The 18,853-nt window shown below is 42.0% G+C and overlaps 1 protein-coding gene across 1 annotated transcript; it reads left to right on the top strand.

Moving 5' to 3' along the window:
• Positions 1–1,134: 1,134 nt before the first annotated feature.
• Positions 1,135–18,821, top strand: lmtkb (lemur tail kinase 1 b). The gene is made up of 14 exons (XM_087783923.1): positions 1,135–1,450; positions 3,669–3,805; positions 6,850–6,976; positions 8,899–8,978; positions 10,261–10,379; positions 10,780–10,867; positions 11,064–11,197; positions 11,576–11,660; positions 11,726–11,847; positions 11,918–12,067; positions 12,574–15,883; positions 16,142–16,271; positions 16,775–16,969; positions 17,038–18,821. Exons 1-14 carry the CDS (start codon positions 1,366–1,368, stop codon positions 17,064–17,066), a joined length of 4,791 nt encoding a protein of 1,596 aa, XP_087640049.1. The 5' UTR covers positions 1,135–1,365; the 3' UTR covers positions 17,067–18,821.
• The last annotated feature ends 32 nt before the right edge of the window (positions 18,822–18,853 follow it).

Here is an 18,853-nt window from a genome sequence, read left to right as displayed (position 1 = left end):
GGATGAGGAGGAAGAAAGGTTGAACAAAAACAAGTTGAAAAGACGAAGTATCGCACAAAGAAACACAATCTTTCCGCAGTTTTACTCGCGGGCTGAATACATGGTTTATGTATCGAACCGGGAAGAGCGAGTCTGACTGTTTTTTTCAATATTGGTGGCTTGATCTAAATAAATGATCTGTGTTTGTTCTGCCATCAAAGTCCCTCACTTTCGTTCTCCTGGAAAAGCGCTCTATAAATGTAAATTACTTACTTACTTGCTATTAGACGTATACAATTGTTGACCTAGAAAAGATCTGTTCCTTATCTTATCTGAAACTCGGACATCTTTATGGATCACAGCGCTGACTCCTTTAAGAAACATCTTAAGACGTTTTTTATTTGATTAGGCTTTTCCTTGATTTTCTGGAACTCCTGTTGTGTTATCAGTTTTATCTTGACCTTTAAAGTATATATTTTATTGAATATTGTTTTGATTGTTTAAGCGCTTTGTGACCCTGGTCTGGAAAAGCGCTATACAAATAAAAATTACTTACTTACTATCAACATGAACATTCATTTCCTTTGAACTGAGCCAACCTTCCGTCGTGGCCACAAAAAAAATGACTGCGGCCGGAATTTGTCCCCCGGGCCTTGAGTTTGAATGTCATATTATATTTACAGACGAACCGTCAGATTAAAAACTGTCAAGAAAATCGTGTCAAATTTGCTTTCCACTTATTTTTGTCTTTTTTTTTTACAGTTTTATCTTTTGAGTAAACGCAACCGAAACAAAATGAAAATTTCCAACCGTTTCACACAGTATTAATCAATGGATCATAAACTATATCAATGATATTTTGTGCGTGTCCTGGTAGTAAAAAACCTGAGTACTGAAAAGTACTGAAACCTGAGCGGTCAGAGCAGCTGTCGTGGTTCTGATGAGTATCTCACGGATGTCAAGGCTGCTCCAATAGAACCTGCGAACCGTTAGAAAAGCAGTCACGTGACGGCTCCACACAAAAATGTTTCCCACCTGGGTTCAGGTCATCCGACTCAGGATCCTCCAGACCGTCTCCCACTCACCTCGCCCCCCCACTCACCCACCCACAGCCCTCCTCCTCCTCCTCCCCCCCTCCCCTCTGCAGAAATTTCCTCCATCTCTTCGCGCAGCAAGATGGCGCAGTTGTCGGCAGCACCTCGGACAGTTCTGCCGCAAACCGGGCTCGTCCCGCTCACCCATGGAGTCTGGTCCCGGAACTAAAACCCCCCCTCCCAGGACACTCCGCAGACCCCTTTTGTCTCTTCCTGACGGAACCAGGAGCCGCAGGCGGCGGATGATGTCAGAGACTCACGGAGGTCCAGAGGCTCCTTCCTGCTGGTGAAGATGAAGATGAAGATGATGAAGATGCTCTTGTTGATAGTGATGATGTCCGGGCCCGGGTCCGCGCTCAGCTCGCACTTCAGCTCAGGTGAGTCGAGAAAAAAAAACAACGGATCGTGTCTGTCAATCACGGATCAATTAATGCCCCGTGATTAGTGGTGATTGATGACGTCATTGTCGCCTGTCGTCTGTGGTGCTGATGTTGAAGCTGAAGAGTGATGAAGTAAATGTCAATGAGTGTCCAGAGCCACAGATGTGCTGAGCATTGGAACAAGAGGGTGTAAAATAGTGTTTAAAAACGCAACACCAGTGTACAAATAACAAGTATGTCATTATAATAATTAGTATTTACAGTATTATGAGAATCCTGTTGGCCTGAGAACTATCATTCTTACAGTGAATTACATAACCAAAATATTTTTATCTTCTCGTGGGTGAAAATGATCTTATATAAAAACTCATTGATGGAATACAATTGTGTGTAGCAAAGAACAATCAAAATCATAATAATCATAGACTGCTGTTGAATATTGTTGTGAAACATATACGTATAATTATCAAGTCTTATGTGTCTTTTAAAGTATATATTTTAACTGTGTATTGTTTTTTTAATGGTTAAAGTAATTGGTGACCCTGGTCTAGAAAGGCCCTTTAGAAATAACCATTACTTACTTATTTGCCATTTATTATTTACATTAATTTTCAAAAATGGATATCAAATAATAAGCACAAGAAGGTGAGAAATCAAAGGTAGGAAAGAATTCTAAAAATGACATAAAACTGAAAATGTCTAAAAAATGGATTTTGCTTTGCAGATTTTGCTTGTGTAGACGAACATCCTCCAGCATCAGTTGCCTAGCAACTGTCACTCAGTTGGTTTCCATGGCAACACAATCCAAGGCAGTAGCAGACAGAATTTCATCTTCATTACAAAGTCTTTTCAGGATTTATTTATATATCGGGATTTATTTTGGATTGTGGTCGAGATCACTCCGCCCCCTGCTGCTAGGGTGAGGAAGTGCAGTGTTGTCAAAGTCTGGATTTGTCAACAACCTAAGACCTAGTTTGAATAAAACGTGAAATAGCCATGAGTAGTAATAGAGACTAGCATTTATATAACAATAATAACTATATCCCCAAATCCCTGATTATTTGGAAACAAAACATCTACTGGAAAGGCTTAGCTCAGCTTTAATGTTTACACCAACCGTTAGCTTTGTCGTCTTTGGATCGATTAGAAACTCAATTGTTGCAGAAAAAAATGCTGAATTTTTGAAGCAACATTAAAAATACAGTTATCTGCGGGAGAAAAATTCTCATGAAGGTGGATGAGAAGTTGGATAGGAAGTGAACGCCTGAAGAAAAAACCTCACGAGGGTCTGTAAACAACATGAATATTTGATGATAATTACTGCAGGTGCGTCTCAATAATGGACAACTCTTGTTTACAATGTGTAGCTCTTTCTGTGTGTGTGTTCCGATCACACAACAGAGATTTACTACAGCCCGATCTCACCAGAGAAATTAAACTAGTCTATGCATAACTGGGTGTTACCATAGTAACCCTTGAGTCTAGAGAAACTAGACGACATAGTGTCTTTTTCACATTTTGAAAGCCTCAAAACATTGTTTTTCATATTGAGTTTTTCATTTCCTTTTATTTGTATTTACATTGTTGTTTTTTGTTGACCTTTGTCACTCCACTGCTTTACTGTCTCATATTTTTGTTGTGTTAGTGTCTTTCCTGTGCTTTTATTTTTTGCAATTTCATCTATATTTTTTACTTTTTTATGTGTATGCTTGTTTTTTTTTGCTATTTTTCTTCCCTCCACGGCTTTCACCTCTTCATTTTCTTCTTGTCCTGTGTGTGTTTGGCTTTTATTTTCCTCCTTTTTTCGCTCCAGCTCGTCTGTTCATTATTTTCCATATTGCATCTGACACTTTTTTCATGTCCTTTTAAAGCTTATTTTTGTCTTGTCACCACTGGCTTGCGTTTCTAGTTTTCGCAGTCAGGTGTTGTTTTATCTCATGTTGCATCTTGCTATTGCTGCATTTTATTTTTTCAGAAATAGGTTTTTATTTCTCCCATCAACCTTTCATTTTCAGGACCTTGCAGAGCCCATCACTGCATATGTATTTCTGGCAGTCAGGGAGGTCGTTCACCTTGACCCAGAGACAACACAAGGGATACCACAAACACATTTGTTTTCGGCCAACACATGGGTTGTTTAATGACATCATTTCAAAAGTAACTCCCAGCTTGTGTCGGGACTTCAAGAGTTGCTGTGCTTGTGTGTGTCCTGCAGATGGCGCTCAACTCAGCGACCTCTCGTGGTCCTCGTCCCTGACGGTGGTGGCGGTCTCGTTGGCCGGTCTCTTCTCCATGGTGTTCCTCACGCTGGCGTGTCTGTGCTGCAAGAAGAAAAGACGCAGAGGCTTCAAGGTGAGACTCTGGTGTGGAGTACCTGGATTAGACTCCACCGTATCGTTTGGCCGCCATGTGGATCCCATCAGCGGTTCGGGTCAGGCTTGTCGGGGTGTGTCCGAGGACCGATGTGAGGAAGGGGGAGAAAAGAAGGGGGTGGTGACGGGGAGGGTTTTACCCATGAGGCTCTGAGCGCATCCGGCCTTCATCTGGAACTAAACCCGGGCGCTCCCATAGCAGGACGATGGAATTTGAGGGAAAAACAAGGAGAGAGAAGCAGCTTTGTGTGTTTGACAGAGAAGCAACTTCCTGTCAACCTTCAGTGGACTGGACCTCCAGTTATTCAACTCACATGTCCTGAGGGCAAGAAAGTCGTCAACCCTTCCACAAGTTTTTGCTGCAATTCGATGAAAATAGATACCCGACGTTATCAATGATTTAGTATGTTTTCAAATATCTTCAGCTCAGTGTCTCCTCAGGGTCAAAAAGACATTTAGGTGCCTCTGGTGTTTGTTTATGTCCATGTTTTCTCTCCTTCCTCAAATCCTCTGTAACTCTGAGAGGCCCCTGTGGCATCATCTACCTGGAGCTTCTTGACTTACCTGAAAGTGCAACCTTTGCCGAAAAGGTTCTAGACTAGGAATAGATTTAGGTAACAAGAAGTGGGAAGAGCCAGAACATTTGGTATTTGCGATCTCCACTACACTGGACCTCAGTATTCATTCTATCACTGGGTTAACATGGTCTCGGTGCTAAAATGTTTCCCCACTAGATTCATTCTTCTGTCGGCAGCTGTGACCTGAACCCTCATTTCCCGAAGGAATCTTCCTGAGGGAATAATGAAGTTATATCTATCTAGATGGTACATTCCAGATGTCAGTGAAGGTGTTCATTCATCCAGGTCATGGTTATCTAAGTGGTTCTCTGATCCGAGATGTTTCTTCAAACCACTTCCTAGAACTACACTGTAAAGTTGACTCATTTTCCAACCACTTTCATACATTCCAGTGGTTTTGCGCTTAAGTGTTGTGTACTGTTCAGTAAAGGTTTAACAATCTGGGACAACAATTTAATATGTGAATCCATACTTCCCACCGGGGACTTCACGGCTGGACCCGTTAGAAGCGACGACGATAGAATCCGTGCTTAAGTTTCCCTTCATCAAGAGTACAAAGGGAAGATCGGGGAGAGGTGGGATGCGACTGGAATGCAGATAACTAGTGTGTTGCAAACATGAAGCTCATCATTATTTAACTGTGTCCTCATATTCCTGTTATGAAACACAAGGGTTGATGTGTTCGTGTGATTGTGCGTCTCTCAGGCGTGTGTTGATGTGTGTGTGTCTCACACTGGAGTGTATCTGGTGTGTGTATTTGGGGCGAGGTCCTGCAGATGTTGGGAAGTCAGTCCAGATCAAGTGATGTCACGGCATCACTATGTGACCCTCCTACACCCCCGTTCTCACTGGGGTTTTTCTCCCTCACATTTCTGCGTGAGCTTGTCAGTGACCCCCGTCCTCGCCCCCCTCCCCGACCCCCTCCCCGCCCCTCACTACAAAGCCTCCCGTCCTCTCTGGGCTCCTCAGTCTCCAGGATGTAGACTTGCTCACTGCTGCTCTCCCTCATGTCGAGGGAGGGGTCGCGGTGGTCTCGTGCCCGCGGGCGGTGATTTTCCATGTCGAACTCACCTGACCAGGGAAGGTAAGTGAGGAGAGGCAGCGCCCTCTGGAGGGAGGGCGTCAAAGTTTCACTGTTGACCCTGGAGGGCTTTTTTTTTAGTTGACTTACCAGTTGAAACCTCATAGATTTTTCTGTCCACTCAAGTTTTTGTGGAACATCTATGAACATTTGAAGAGACTGCGAGACGTAGAGAGAAAACGCTGATAATCTTTTAATCTGTCATTTGCATTTTAGAATTAGAAAGAAATACTTTCACACATCTTCACACGATCCTTTAACCCTCGCTAAACATGTGGATCAACTTTTTCTGAGTGTGTGTGTATGTGTGTGTGTCTGTCTGTGTGTGCTTTTGTTTGTTTTTGTGTGTGAGTGGGTGTCTATGTATGTGTGTGAGTTTGGGTTTTTATGCATGTGTGTGCTAGTATTTATGTGTGTGTTTGTGTGTGTGTCTTTGTGCGTGTGTGTGGGTGTGTCTGTCTGTGTGTGCTTTTGTAAGTTTGTTTTTGTGTGTAAGTGGGTGTCTATGAATGTGTGTGAGTTTGTGTTTTTATGCATGTGTGTGCTAGTATTTATGTGTGTGTTTGTGTGTGTATGTGTGTGTGCGTGTTACTGTGCGTGTTCCTGTGCGTGTGCGAGTGTGTTTGTGTCTGTGTGTGTGTGTTTGTGTGTGTATGTGGGTCTGTGTGCATGTGGGTGGGTGTATTTTCTGTGTGTGTGTGAATTTGTCTTTCTGTGTGCGTGTGCAGTGTGTGCGTGTGTTTGTGTATGCCTGTGCTTGTGTGTTTGTGTGCATGCATGTGTTTGTGTGGGTGTGTGTTTTTATAGGTTGTAGGTCAAATTATTCCACTACAGAAACTAAAAAGGTTTTATCTTGACATCCTGTCTGACATGTCATGTTCTTGTGCCTCCTCCTGATATACCTTCTTTTCCTTTATTCACTCCTTCTCTCTTTCATCTTTATACTTATCCTGTTTTCTGATTTTGTATTGTATTTTAATTATTATATCCTTTTCCCTTTTCCTATTTTTAATCATCTCTTTCTACCCCATCTGCCTTTCCTAATCCTTACTGCTACACTCTTCCACTCCTTTCTCCTGACCCTCCGTTCTTCCTAATACCACATTAATACCACATTTATTTTCTTAAATTCAACTCATCCAGCTATTCTTCATTCATTCCGAGCACTCAGAATGACCACAGAAGTTAGCCCCTATACTAATTCTGCCAGTGACCCTCGTCGTATTTGGTGATTGGTGATTGATCAATGTAATATTAAAAGGTTTAATCTCCTCCTTCCTTTTCCTTCCTCGTCCTCGGCTGCTTTACTTCCTTTACATCTTGTTTTCGTCTATGATTGACACATATTTTGCTGTTGGTTTACAGGAATTTCGAAATGACGACTTCCATGTGGACGTCTCCTCCTCGCCGCTGTCGCTCGGCGGTCCAGATGTTTACATCCTGCCACTCACAGAGGTGTCGCTCCCAGTTGCCAAGCAACCCTCCCGGTCGGGTAAGTGTCTTTAAAGTTTTCACTTTGAGGAATATTATGGATCTTTGATGCTAAGGGTCACATGATGCGTTCATGGGATGGATCAGATCTGCGTTTGAGTCGAATCTGGTCGACCATCTGGATCCTGTAGACCCTTTTCTTATATTGCTTGGTTTCTACTGGGTTGGTCAATATCAGTGACATTTCAAATGTCAAAAACTATATACAATATCAAAAACTGTATCTAATTATATAGATCAAATAAATGTCATGTGACACAAACATTGGCTAATAAGTGATGCAAATGAGCTGCTTGGCAGAGCTCTCCGTGCTTTTCTAGATTCAGTTGTGAATATGATGGCAACAAAGAAACAGACCATTTATTCTCTACGACTAAAGTCTTCTAACAGTGCCCCCTGCAGTCCAGAAGCAACGAACTAAATAAAACCCACCAATAATAGTAACGACCAATAGAAGAAGTAAATTGTATCTATTTTTTCCATTTATTTCGGACAAATGATTCCTAATATTTTTGTCTTTTTTAAACCTTTTGATGCAATAAAATGTTTTTCTATAGCGTTTTTCTTCATACTATTTTGTACTGCTTTATATAACCACACATTTAAATGAACAATACATAATTATATAATAGTGATAATAATAATAATAATAATAATAATACACCAGAGTGATGACTAAACGCTGAACTAAAGAATGACTAAAGGTCTAAATCAGGGGTGTCCAAACCGGTCCTCAATGGGCCGGGGTGGTGCAGGTTATTGTTCCAACTAATCAAATGACTCATTTTAACCCATTCAGGAGTCTTAGGAGTGTAATTGTAATTGTAATAGGAGTGTAAAAGGTTGGTTGGTCTGGTGTTGTTTGTTTAAGCTGAAACCTCATTGGTTAAAATGTAAATGGTTGGAACAAAAAGCTTTGAGGATCTGTTTGGAGACCCCTGCTCCAAAGGCTGTTTCTCATCAGCTGGTTGTAACCAGTGAAGGTCTCAGGGGTCTCTGGAGGCCTGACCCGCCCAACACAGCTGTTGGATGCAGATGCTGAGCTCTCACGTGCTCGACCCTGATGTCGATGACTGTAAAGACACTGGAAAGGCGCTGGAACATCATATTCCTAAGTGTATGATGGGAATTCCATTACAGAGTCTGAGTGATCTGGAATGCTCTCAGACTTCCTGTCCACTCGGACAACAGTCCAAGATCTGGTCTCGGGTTACAGCTACAATGTACTCAGGAACAATATAAACTTCCATCAGGGCGACTTTTCGCTGAAACTAGATCCACACACTCAACCAAAGAGATGCTAACATCAACCTTACGCTTACTATTCTTTATGATGTCACAGGGAGCTCCTTCCTGAAGAAAACTCAAAATAAAGGCCAAAAATGATTTATTGATGGCGAGTCTGAGTCTAATTTAAAAAAAAAAATTGCCTCAGAAGAATTTGTTCACATGGCCTCGGATCCTAATCATCACATTGTAAAAGTGTGTATCTCCAGTAAAGAAGGCAAAGTTGTTGTCAAGTTGTTGCGGTTCTGATGTCATGAAGAATAATGGTCCCAGTGTGTCGCACTAACTGGTCCTGACTGGTTCAGGTCCTGCAGACAATGGTGCTGATTCTGCCCGAGCAGGCCAGAGTGGGAGTCAGGAATGACGGACGGGAAGAGTCCGACTTATGAGAGGTTGCAAGGTCTTGAGGAGGAGGGAGGCGAGGGACTGGATCTTAGCCATGACACTCCTGTGTGTATGTGCGAGACAAGTGGACTTTTTAATCTTTGGACTCTTGTTCTGTAGTAGTTTTGAAGTTGCTACGTGAACATCTCATTCACAAGCTTTGTTTTCTTGCTGTCTGTGTAGAGTTTGTAAAAGAAAACCTCTGAAATTTTTTGCCGACAATAACCACACCATCTCCTCCGGGTGCTCTAGTGGAGCTGACCAAATCCTCGGACGTGAGTCGTCATGATCTTCTCTACCTGAAGGAAATCGGCAGCGGCTGGTTTGGAAAGGTGAGTGTCCGTCATTTTCTTACCTCTATTTAAACATCAGTGTTGGGCAATTACCTCAAATCAGCATTATTTATAACACATTTTAAAATGATTGGTTTTATTAATAATAAGGCGTTACATACTTTTTCCGTTAATGTTAATGTTGCATTACTTTCACAAAACATAGTTTTGGTGTTACAGCAATGATGCTGCATTTATGGCTCATGGTGACATTATTTTGACACAGTTATTTCTGACATATAACATGAAATCAATAGAGCTACATTTCATTAGTATTTTATATGGAACCTTCATTCTGACTTATATGTGAGGAGAGGTTTGAATGGGCTTTCTGTTGTAAGCTACGAGAAAATGACCCAATGAGATCCAAAATCGTTTTTACATTTTCTTTTTTCGCTAAACAAACAAATACAACAGTTAGAAATTATAGTTATATTCTTAATCAAAAATCAAAGATTAGTCCTTGGACGATAAGTGAAACAACAGACCAAACAAAGGTTATATGCCACATTTTATCACACAGAAATAGACATGCAGTGCAGACGTAAACAATAAATATATTATATTATAATTATATATATATAATAACAGATGTAGCATGAAGATAACAAGGTTGCTTAAATATACTCACTTTCTATTCAGACTCAATACACTGAAATGTCTTGAGGCAATTAACAAATGTACTTATCTGTAACACTTTCAGTAACTTTGTAGTGGGTAATATTACGAATAATGTCCTCGTCTCAGCAGACATGTTATAACCCTCGAATCCTTTACATGCCCTTTTTTTTACACCCTTAGTTATTCTGGTGTGGCAATTTTTTTTAACGAAAAAACGTTAATGTTAACGATGCACAGAGAGTATATTACCATATTTTCTTTTGTAATCTTTTAATACTGCTCTACCACAAAAAGTAATGCATAACAGTAATGTATTACTTTACTTTAAGTACATAAACATGTGTTAAACATGTGCGGGGTCACAGAGGTCACATGGTTGTTTTTGAATCCATACATCACTAAGTTATTATTAGCTAACAAGTTTTTGTATTTGTCTTTGCTCATCACCCATCATCATCTTCCTCATCCTCATCATCATCTTCCTCATTGGTACGTGTGTCGTCATTCATAATGTATCGGTTTTTGTTTGCATAACTGTAATTTTCATTTGTAAATTATTTATTTCTGCATGTCTTTGTGGTCATGGTGTCTGTTTCGATCCACATCTTTCTGTGAAAACGGTTACATGGATGGTGAATATGATTTGTGTGTCCTGGTTCAGGTTCTGTTGGCGGAGGTGAACCAGGGTCTCAGAACTTCCCAGGTTGTGGTGAAGGAGCTGAAGTCCAGCGCCAGCATTTTGGACCAGATCCACTTCCTGGAGGAAGCTCAACCATTCCGGTGCAAATATTTCCTGATTCATTTGTATACTGTGGTACGCTAGCTAGATTAGCTTGAGCCTCGTAGCTCTAATAAATGTAAGATAATCTACTATCTTAGCTGACGAGCCCAAGCTTTTTGCAATTTCTCCTTGTTTGCTCCTTGTTTCATGCGACATGTGAATTTTAGCAGAAGCACACCTGAAACAGAAGCCAAGCAGTCTTCTTTAGTTCACACCACTCGTCATGGATCATATGTCAGAGAAAAATTAATTATAATCCAATGTACGTCTTTTATTTCCATAATAAATGTTTGAGCTAATAATTAATCAGATATTCGTCAGCCATGTTCTCACGTGAAAGTCAAAACATTCTTTGTCAATGATTGTGAAAATATTAACAACTCTGTTTTGGTCCCTCAGCGTCCTGCAGCATTCATCTCTGCTACGATGTCTGTCACAGTGCACAGATGTGACCCCGTACCTGCTGGTTATGGAGTTCTGTCCACTAGTAAGCTGCACACACGTTCATTATCGCTTTTATACATCAACATTAAAACATATAAGATGCTGAAAAGCTGATAAAATCATAGTGAAAATAGTATTATTCAGATGTTTAGAAATATTCCTTTTTCAGATTTTTATAAATTAAGATTGCATGTTTTAGCGCCATGTGACTGGCTTTGACCTTTGACCTCTGTGATCAGGGTGATGTTAAAGGTTATCTACGGAGCTGCAGGTCAGCTGACACCCTGACCCCCGAGCCGCTGATCCTCCAGCGGATGGCGTGTGACATTGCCTCCGGACTTCTTCACCTGCACCAGCACAACTTCACCCACAGGTGACGCTCTCATTTTTCCCCGCTTAAAACACTCTCTCTTTTTTTCTCGATTTCGTTCCGGCTCTCCTCCTGTAACAATATCCTGGTGCTGCCCGAGTGGTTCAGGTCGACTCCAGCATCAGTGATTTTGTTGCAGGCGGTTGCCAATGGCTACAAATATATTGTCACTTCCTGTTTATCTTGACAGTTGTTTGACTACGGTGTGTATCCCAGTCCTGGAAAAGCCAGAAGTTGATTCGTCACTTCACTGTGTTTTTTTCGACGTTTTTATTTCAATGTATTTTGTAAAAAAAAAAAACATTTTGTGCAGATACTTGGATTGTCTCCACAAAGTTTTGGTTTCTACCCAGCACTCTGTCTGCTCATCTATATCCACAGTGATCTTGCTCTGAGGAACTGTCTGCTTACGGCTGACGTCACCGTGAAGATCGGGGACTACGGCCTCTCCCGAACCAAGTACAAGGTATGACTAGTCTTGAAACACATGCAAACATAACATATTGTTATCTCATCGTCTCTTTCTGACAGGATGATTATATGATAACATTGGATCAGACGTTGATTCCCCTGCGATGGACCGCGCCTGAGCTTCTTGACGAAATCCACGGAAATCTCCTGGTGGGCGGTCAGACCCAGCAGAGCAACATATGGTAACCTGCTTCCCTGAAACCATTGTGAAGAATGTCTTGTTATCTTTTATGACATTGTACTGTTCTGCAGGACTCTTGGTGTGACAATCTGGGAGTTGTTTGAATTGGGGAACCAACCGTACCGCCACTACTCAGACCGACAGGTCCTGACCTACGCTGTGAGGGATCAGCAGTTGCGACTGCCCAAACCTTTGCTTAAAGTGCCATTAGCCGAGCGCTGGTAAGAAAATGTATGGACCTGACCAGGGGATGCCCAAACTTTTCTAATTTGTAAGCTACTTTAAAAAAGACCAGGTCCAAAAGATCAACCTCAACAACAAATGCTTAGCCTGGCAGATCAGAAAAATACATTTAGAATATGACAAGGTAAAGAAAAAATTCTGCACAAGTGGTTCAAATTAGCTTTTTTTACTTGGTCCTGCTTTTTTTATATCCTTTTTTTTTGTTATAAATTAACCGGCTCTTTCTGAAGTATCGCAGAAGCTCATTCAACCACGCGTGTGGTGACTTGACAGTGAACTCTGTCACACTTTAATCAAGTGGCAATTGCGCTGATTGGTTGACGTGAAATATCCTTAAAGATTATTTTATTATGTTGAGCAAACTACTCCAACAGCTTTCTGATGGAATAGCCGATCAGAATTGACATATCAAGCACCCCTGATCTTGACTAAAAAGTACTTTCGATGCATCACATTTACCTTTTTTTCTTTTTGGTCCCCACAGGTACGAAGTGATGCAGTTCTGTTGGCTCCAACCCGATCAGAGACCAACTGCAGAAGAAGTCCACTTGCTTCTTAGCTATTTATGTGCCAAAGGGGCCAGTGAAGCTGAGGAGGATTTTGAGAGCCGCTGGAATTCCATGTGTCCAAATCCTGCGCACGTCAGCCATTGCGTCGCCTCTGTGGCGTCACTGGACCATCACTCGTCAAAAACCTCATCCTTTCCACTGCTTGAGCAGTTTTCAGGGACAGAGGGTTACCATTCGGAGTCTGGTGATGACATCCTCACGATCACCGAGACCAGCCATGGCCTTAACTTTGAATACAATTGGGAGCACGCGAAGGGAGACCAGTCATATGGACCCCCAGTCCCTTCTAACAGTTTAGGACAAGTCAATCATCACTGTCAGGAAGCATTTTACCCACCAGGGGGCATGGTCGGTGGATGTCCAACACATGGAGTTTCACCTTCTTATTATCAGACGACCCACCTACATGCTCCTGGAGTCCTTCCTGTCCTTAGTGCCCACAGCCCCTCAGTGACCAGTGAGTACTACATCCGCATTGAAGAGCCAGGCGACTGCACCATCGATCCAGACTATACGATGTGTGCATACAGTCCCGACTTTCAAGACAGCAGCGGAAGCTTCTTAACAGGAAGTGTTGACTCCGGCGAATGCATGGCAAAGAACATTGCACCCTACTGGGCCGCAGATGTCCATAAGCCAGAACTCTATGATTCAAATGACTCAAGTCCAGCGATCTCCTTGACAATGGAGCCCCTGTTAGGTCAAGTGAATGACAGCAGCCCCCCCAGACCTTGGGAATCCAGTCACTATGTCTCCTACAAGGATCAAGATGGTGGTTACTACTATGAGCATTTGTCACCGCCACAAATTGATCACTATCTACTGAGAGACCAACTCCTGCGCGAACACCGTCATGAAAGCTGGGGATCAAGGAGTCTGCGAGAGGCACTTGGAGAGCTTGACAACACTGTTGGGAGACCTTCTACTGGCACTAGTCTACCACAGAGGGGATACCGAGAGACATATCTGGACACTGGTCAGACTTCCATAATTGGAAGCCACATGACTGGAGGCTACTATGACATGATGGGCTCCCTGAGGAAGACCATGCCAAGCCATACAGCGCATGATAGTTCCTCTGTGAATATCAACATGGAAGCAGAGGGGGCGCTTTTCATTGGACACAGGGAAAGTGATACAGATGATGAAGATGTGGATATATTTGTCGAGAGACAGAATTGTAATACCTGGCCTTCAAAACACAGGAACAGCACTGCAAGTCATTGCAGAAGAGCAAGCCACAGCTGCAGGCAAGACACCTATGTGGATTTTAACTACACAATGCCAAGTACAGATATTGAAGACTCTTGGCCAGAGAAACACACCTTCCACACTCTTCCCAAATCATTTAACTACCTGGAGAACCACCACACCAATGACAGTGCCTGTTTAGGTCTCATTAAACACCACCCGATAGTTCCCGCAGAAGAGACGTACATTTACCTGTGCCAAGATGCAGAGACTCAGGTGCCTACGTCAGAAGATTATTACCATTCAGACTTTATGGAACCGCTCACAGGTCTGCTGGTCCAGAACAGTAGCTACAGCTACAACTGTAGTCCTCAAGAGTATATGAGTGATAAAGCCACAGACACACAGAGCAGCGAAGAGATAATCAATCTGTCTCCAGCTCCTGGTGGACCCATTGTAGCCAAGCCGGTCAAGATCTGGCCTGAGACCAGTGGAGAACAGTACGTCGACCTCATGATTAATGAGTCACCGTTTAAAGAGAAGAAGACAAATAAGATCAAGGATAATCTTATCATGCATACATGCTCTGAGCCAAAAAAAGAGGACGTTAGGATGATAAGGTACAACACAACTCCACCCCCTCCTGACAACATGCATATCAAGGTCGCTTACACTGATTCTCAGTCAGAGGTGAGTCCTACATTTGACAGTGGTCTGGACCCCGGTGACTCCACGATAAGTCTTGTGGACATTCTGGACTGCAGTGATGATGAGGAGGAGGATGATGATGAAATGACAGACGACATCACGGATGTAACTTCTGGAATCTTTGTTGACGACCCCAGCGAGCCGACAGCTTCCTTGACTATCAAGTCACTTCAGAAGCCGGTAGGAACTCCAGACTCCATGGACTCCATAGATCTACCATCCACGGGTGGGTTTTGTGATGGCCTCGATCCTGGGTCACGACCTACTTGCTCCCCTAAAGCTATGGACAGTGGCTATGATACTGAGAACCATGAGAGCCCAGAGTTCGTCCTTAAAGAAACCCATGAATCCAGAGATCAGAGTCCAGGGAAGCTGATTCTTGATATCGATCTCAAGGAGGAAGAGCAGCAGAAATCTGAAGAGACAACATCGGAGAACAACGATTTGTTTCTGAAACCCTCTCAGTCATGCGAGAGCCTTCTTCAACCTCTGAGTGAACAGACTCCGTATCGGGACTCGGCATACTTCTCTGACGTCGAGAATGAACGGGTCAAGGATGAAAGTGCCCAAGTGCCTGAGACAACAGTGGAGGAAGCTCAGGGTGAAAACAGAAAGAGTGACGATGAGGAAGAAGTGGAAGATAATACAGAAGAAGCCTACTCTGGACTAGAATCTGGGTTTCCTCTAGAACCGATGCTGTCTGTGGATGGATTGGATGAATGGCCCTCTCGAGAAGAAAACTCATCTCTGGATGACTGGGCTGCCGAAGTGGTGGGAGCAATGGAGGAGGCCCTCTGTGTCCTGAATGTGGAACCTACACCGCAGGAAAAAGAAGAATTGGAAAACCCTGGAGAACAGACGCTACAGGACACTTCCAATCCGGCAGAGAATAAGTCAGAAGTCTATAACACTTTTCCCAAAGATGAGGTGGCGTTGCAGCAGATGTCTGTCACCCGCCGGTTCTCCTCATCATCTCCGCCGCCATCATCCCCCTCTCCACTTATGACTCAATCTTCAGATCGCAGAGCCTCTCAGAGTGATGTGGATGAGTCTGACCTGAGGGATGAGGAAAGCGATGACAGCGATGAATCAGACGAGGAGCTGAGGAGCTACAGCTTACAGGAGCCCAGCGAATGCGAGGAGAGCGAAGAAGAGATCTATCCAGTCCCGATTGTGATCAGCGACAACAGCGAAGCGCACCAGCTACGAAGCCTTCTGAAGATCACAGCAGTGCTAAATACTGAGAACACAGGGGAAGATTTGGAGTCCAGGGCACACAAGACGGTGTCCTTTTTTGATGATGTCACCATGTACCTGTTTGACCAGGTGAGTTACATTCTGTGATGATAGGTTAGTGTTGATTGAAAGGGACCTAAAGATATTACTGTTGGTGTAATTACATGAATATTTGTCTTTAGAAGTGGATCTTTTTTAACTGCTATGATTCTGCAGAATCATGAAAAAAGTTCACATTGACTAAAATACATCCGACCTCTTCTGTATAATGTATTTTTTTATTCACACATTTTTGTTGTCTGTGCAAGTCAAGCCTAAACTCATAAAAGGATTTTTTTTTCTTTGCAGGAAAGTCCTACTGAAGAACTGGTAGAGCACAAGTTCCTGTCTGAAACTGATCATGAAGGCTCCCAGAGCAAAGTCCACATGAAGGCCAACGCTTCAGATGACTCCTCAGATGGAAACGTTTCAGAGGAGAGTAAGTTAAAAGTCGACCACCTACAAACTTGACCTTCTTCAGCTACAACTTATTATATCTTTTCTTATCTCTTTAAAACTATCATGAGGGATGTTATCTAACAGTTGCTAATCTCTTCAATTTACAGAAATACTAATTCAAGTTAGTTAGTTTACTTATTACTTATTTATTTTTTGTAGGTGGGTAAAGCAACAGATATGCTTGAGCAACCTTTTAATCGTTAACACCAGGCATAGCCTATCTACCCGGATTAGAAATTCAGAAAGGCAATATTGGCATAATTAAATTAATGAAAATGTTGTAAATACAGCTACAGGGCTACAAAACACCAATACACAGTGGAACAGTCAGGCTCACATTATCACAGTCCATTGGTGATCGTTCATAACATAATTAAAATAAACAAGGACATTACTTTAGCTCACACTGAGCTTGAGATTCTGAGGAAGTTCACGGGGATCAGCATAACCACAGTTCTAATCCTCGGTGTGTGTCTTGTCCAGGCGCAGGGTTCGAGTGGGAGGACGATTTCTCGCTGCTGCCTTTACCGACATCCAGTGACTTCTCGCCTCCACATCGTACTGACTCCAGAACTCAAGACCCGAAACCAGCAGAGCGGTTTTCTCGCTTCACAGTATCGCCCTCCAGTGTGTCACGTTTTTCCATCACTCACATCTCAGACGAGCACTGTGGGACAGGTGAGTCGGCCACTTTTATTCTCTGAATGTGATGAGGCATATTTTTGAATCTTGTATTTGTTTTTCAGGGAGCAGTGATGTCGGAGACAAAAAATAACCAGTGGCAGTTTTGAAGCCGAAAATTCTGCTTCAGGTTTTTGGGCATGCCCACTTCACAACGGAAATAAGCTGTTTGAAGAACTCACAAAGAATTGAAATATTATATGAAAAATATTAGAGATATATAAATATATATAAAGATTTTTAAATCCAGGGAACTCTTGTTTGTTGAATTCTATGTCTTTTCTGACCACACAGTAATAATGGATGTTTGCAGGAGAACTGGTACTTGCCAAATAAACTTTCAAAATATTTGACGGATATTCCGAGTTCACTGTTACAAGGGATTTTGGAGTCTAACGTACCGTGGACCCCCGGAAAAGAACAGTTGTGGAACATGACGCAGGATGCATGAGGTTTATTTATGATTTTATTTACTAATTTATTCATTAATATATTGTGAATGACTGTTAAACTCATAACAAACGTGGGAAAATGATCCACAGATTTATAGCTATCCATTCAAAAATGCACAGAAGATTTAGAAAATACAGATTTACTTGATTTTTATATTAATTCAGTCTTGGTCAAAGGTTTGGCATTTACAGGTTAAGATCATTTACTAAGGAAGTATTACGCCTGACCACTGTGACTCTTCATCTCGTCAGCATGTGGTGAGATAAGATCAGTGTTCCGGCTCAGGTCACAGATCCAATCATCATCTATGGAATCAAAATGACCAGATTATTCAGACTCTAAAGATTCCATTTAATCCTGTCATGTGTCCTTTGTGCTTCAATGTATACTTTTCAGAGAATCTCTTTTATCTTTTCATTAAATAACCTCATTGTAGTTTGATACAACAGGACTACTGAAGATGTATTTCCTAATAACGGGCTTCAGTCATTTTGCTTAGTTACAATAGACAAGTCATTTCTGACACCTGCAAAATGTTGTCAAATAATTTAAATGCAGACGTTTTTAATGGATGGTTGTCTGTTAAATCTGGGTAATGAATGAACACTTGGTCCTGTCAACTTGAAATTGTCTACAGTTTGTCCCTGCAAGGTATTAAAAACACAAAGACGAAGAGAAATCTGAAGACAACACTGTGATTGAATCAGGACAAAACACGATGTCATCACAGGTGTGGTCCTAAACCTTGGCCAAGACTGTCCATGTTGACATAGAAAAAAAACATCTAGTGCGACTTTTCTTCAAGAATCTGAACATCACAAGCTTCTGCATGATCTCAGATAAAAACCATCAAGTTCACAGTTAAGCGAGAAAGTTAATACATTAATGAACTCAATGTTGGCAAAGTATTGAATCTGATCAGATCAATTTCTTCTTCACATCAAGTGTCACATTGAGGTTGGACAAAGGGTCTGTTTATAAACCAGGATGTTAGTTCGGCAGCTGTACATGAGCTACAACATTCATGTTTCACTTTGCTGGTGTTTTCTCGTCCGAAGGAATAAAACCTCATACAATTTTTAAAAACGGAACGGAAAGAGAATTTATTGATTTTCTCAAGAATGTTTCTGTACATCACAAAGCTTTGGACGGAGCATTGTCTTGTGACATGAGTAGAGACAAATAGATCGTTCCAAATGGTTTCTGTCTAAAGTCACATACAGAAAGACAAGACTGTTGGAAAGTTTGATTTACTGATGCCATTGAAATGTTGTGCTCTACGTTAATTTACTGAATAGCAATGGAACGTTTGTTACCATTAGAGCGTATGTTTGGAACATTTTAGTCAGTCAAACGATCTGTTCTTCAAACAATAAAGTCTGTTTTACACTTCTGACCTCTGTGTAATACTTTGCTCTCTTGCACCCT

Source organism: Callionymus lyra, chromosome 2, assembly GCF_982586985.1.
Source record: "Callionymus lyra chromosome 2, fCalLyr1.hap1.1, whole genome shotgun sequence".
NCBI classification, from domain to species: domain Eukaryota; kingdom Metazoa; phylum Chordata; class Actinopteri; order Syngnathiformes; family Callionymidae; genus Callionymus; species Callionymus lyra.
The sequence above is the reverse complement of the archived record's forward strand: the minus strand, read 5'-3'. Positions and strand labels throughout refer to the sequence as shown.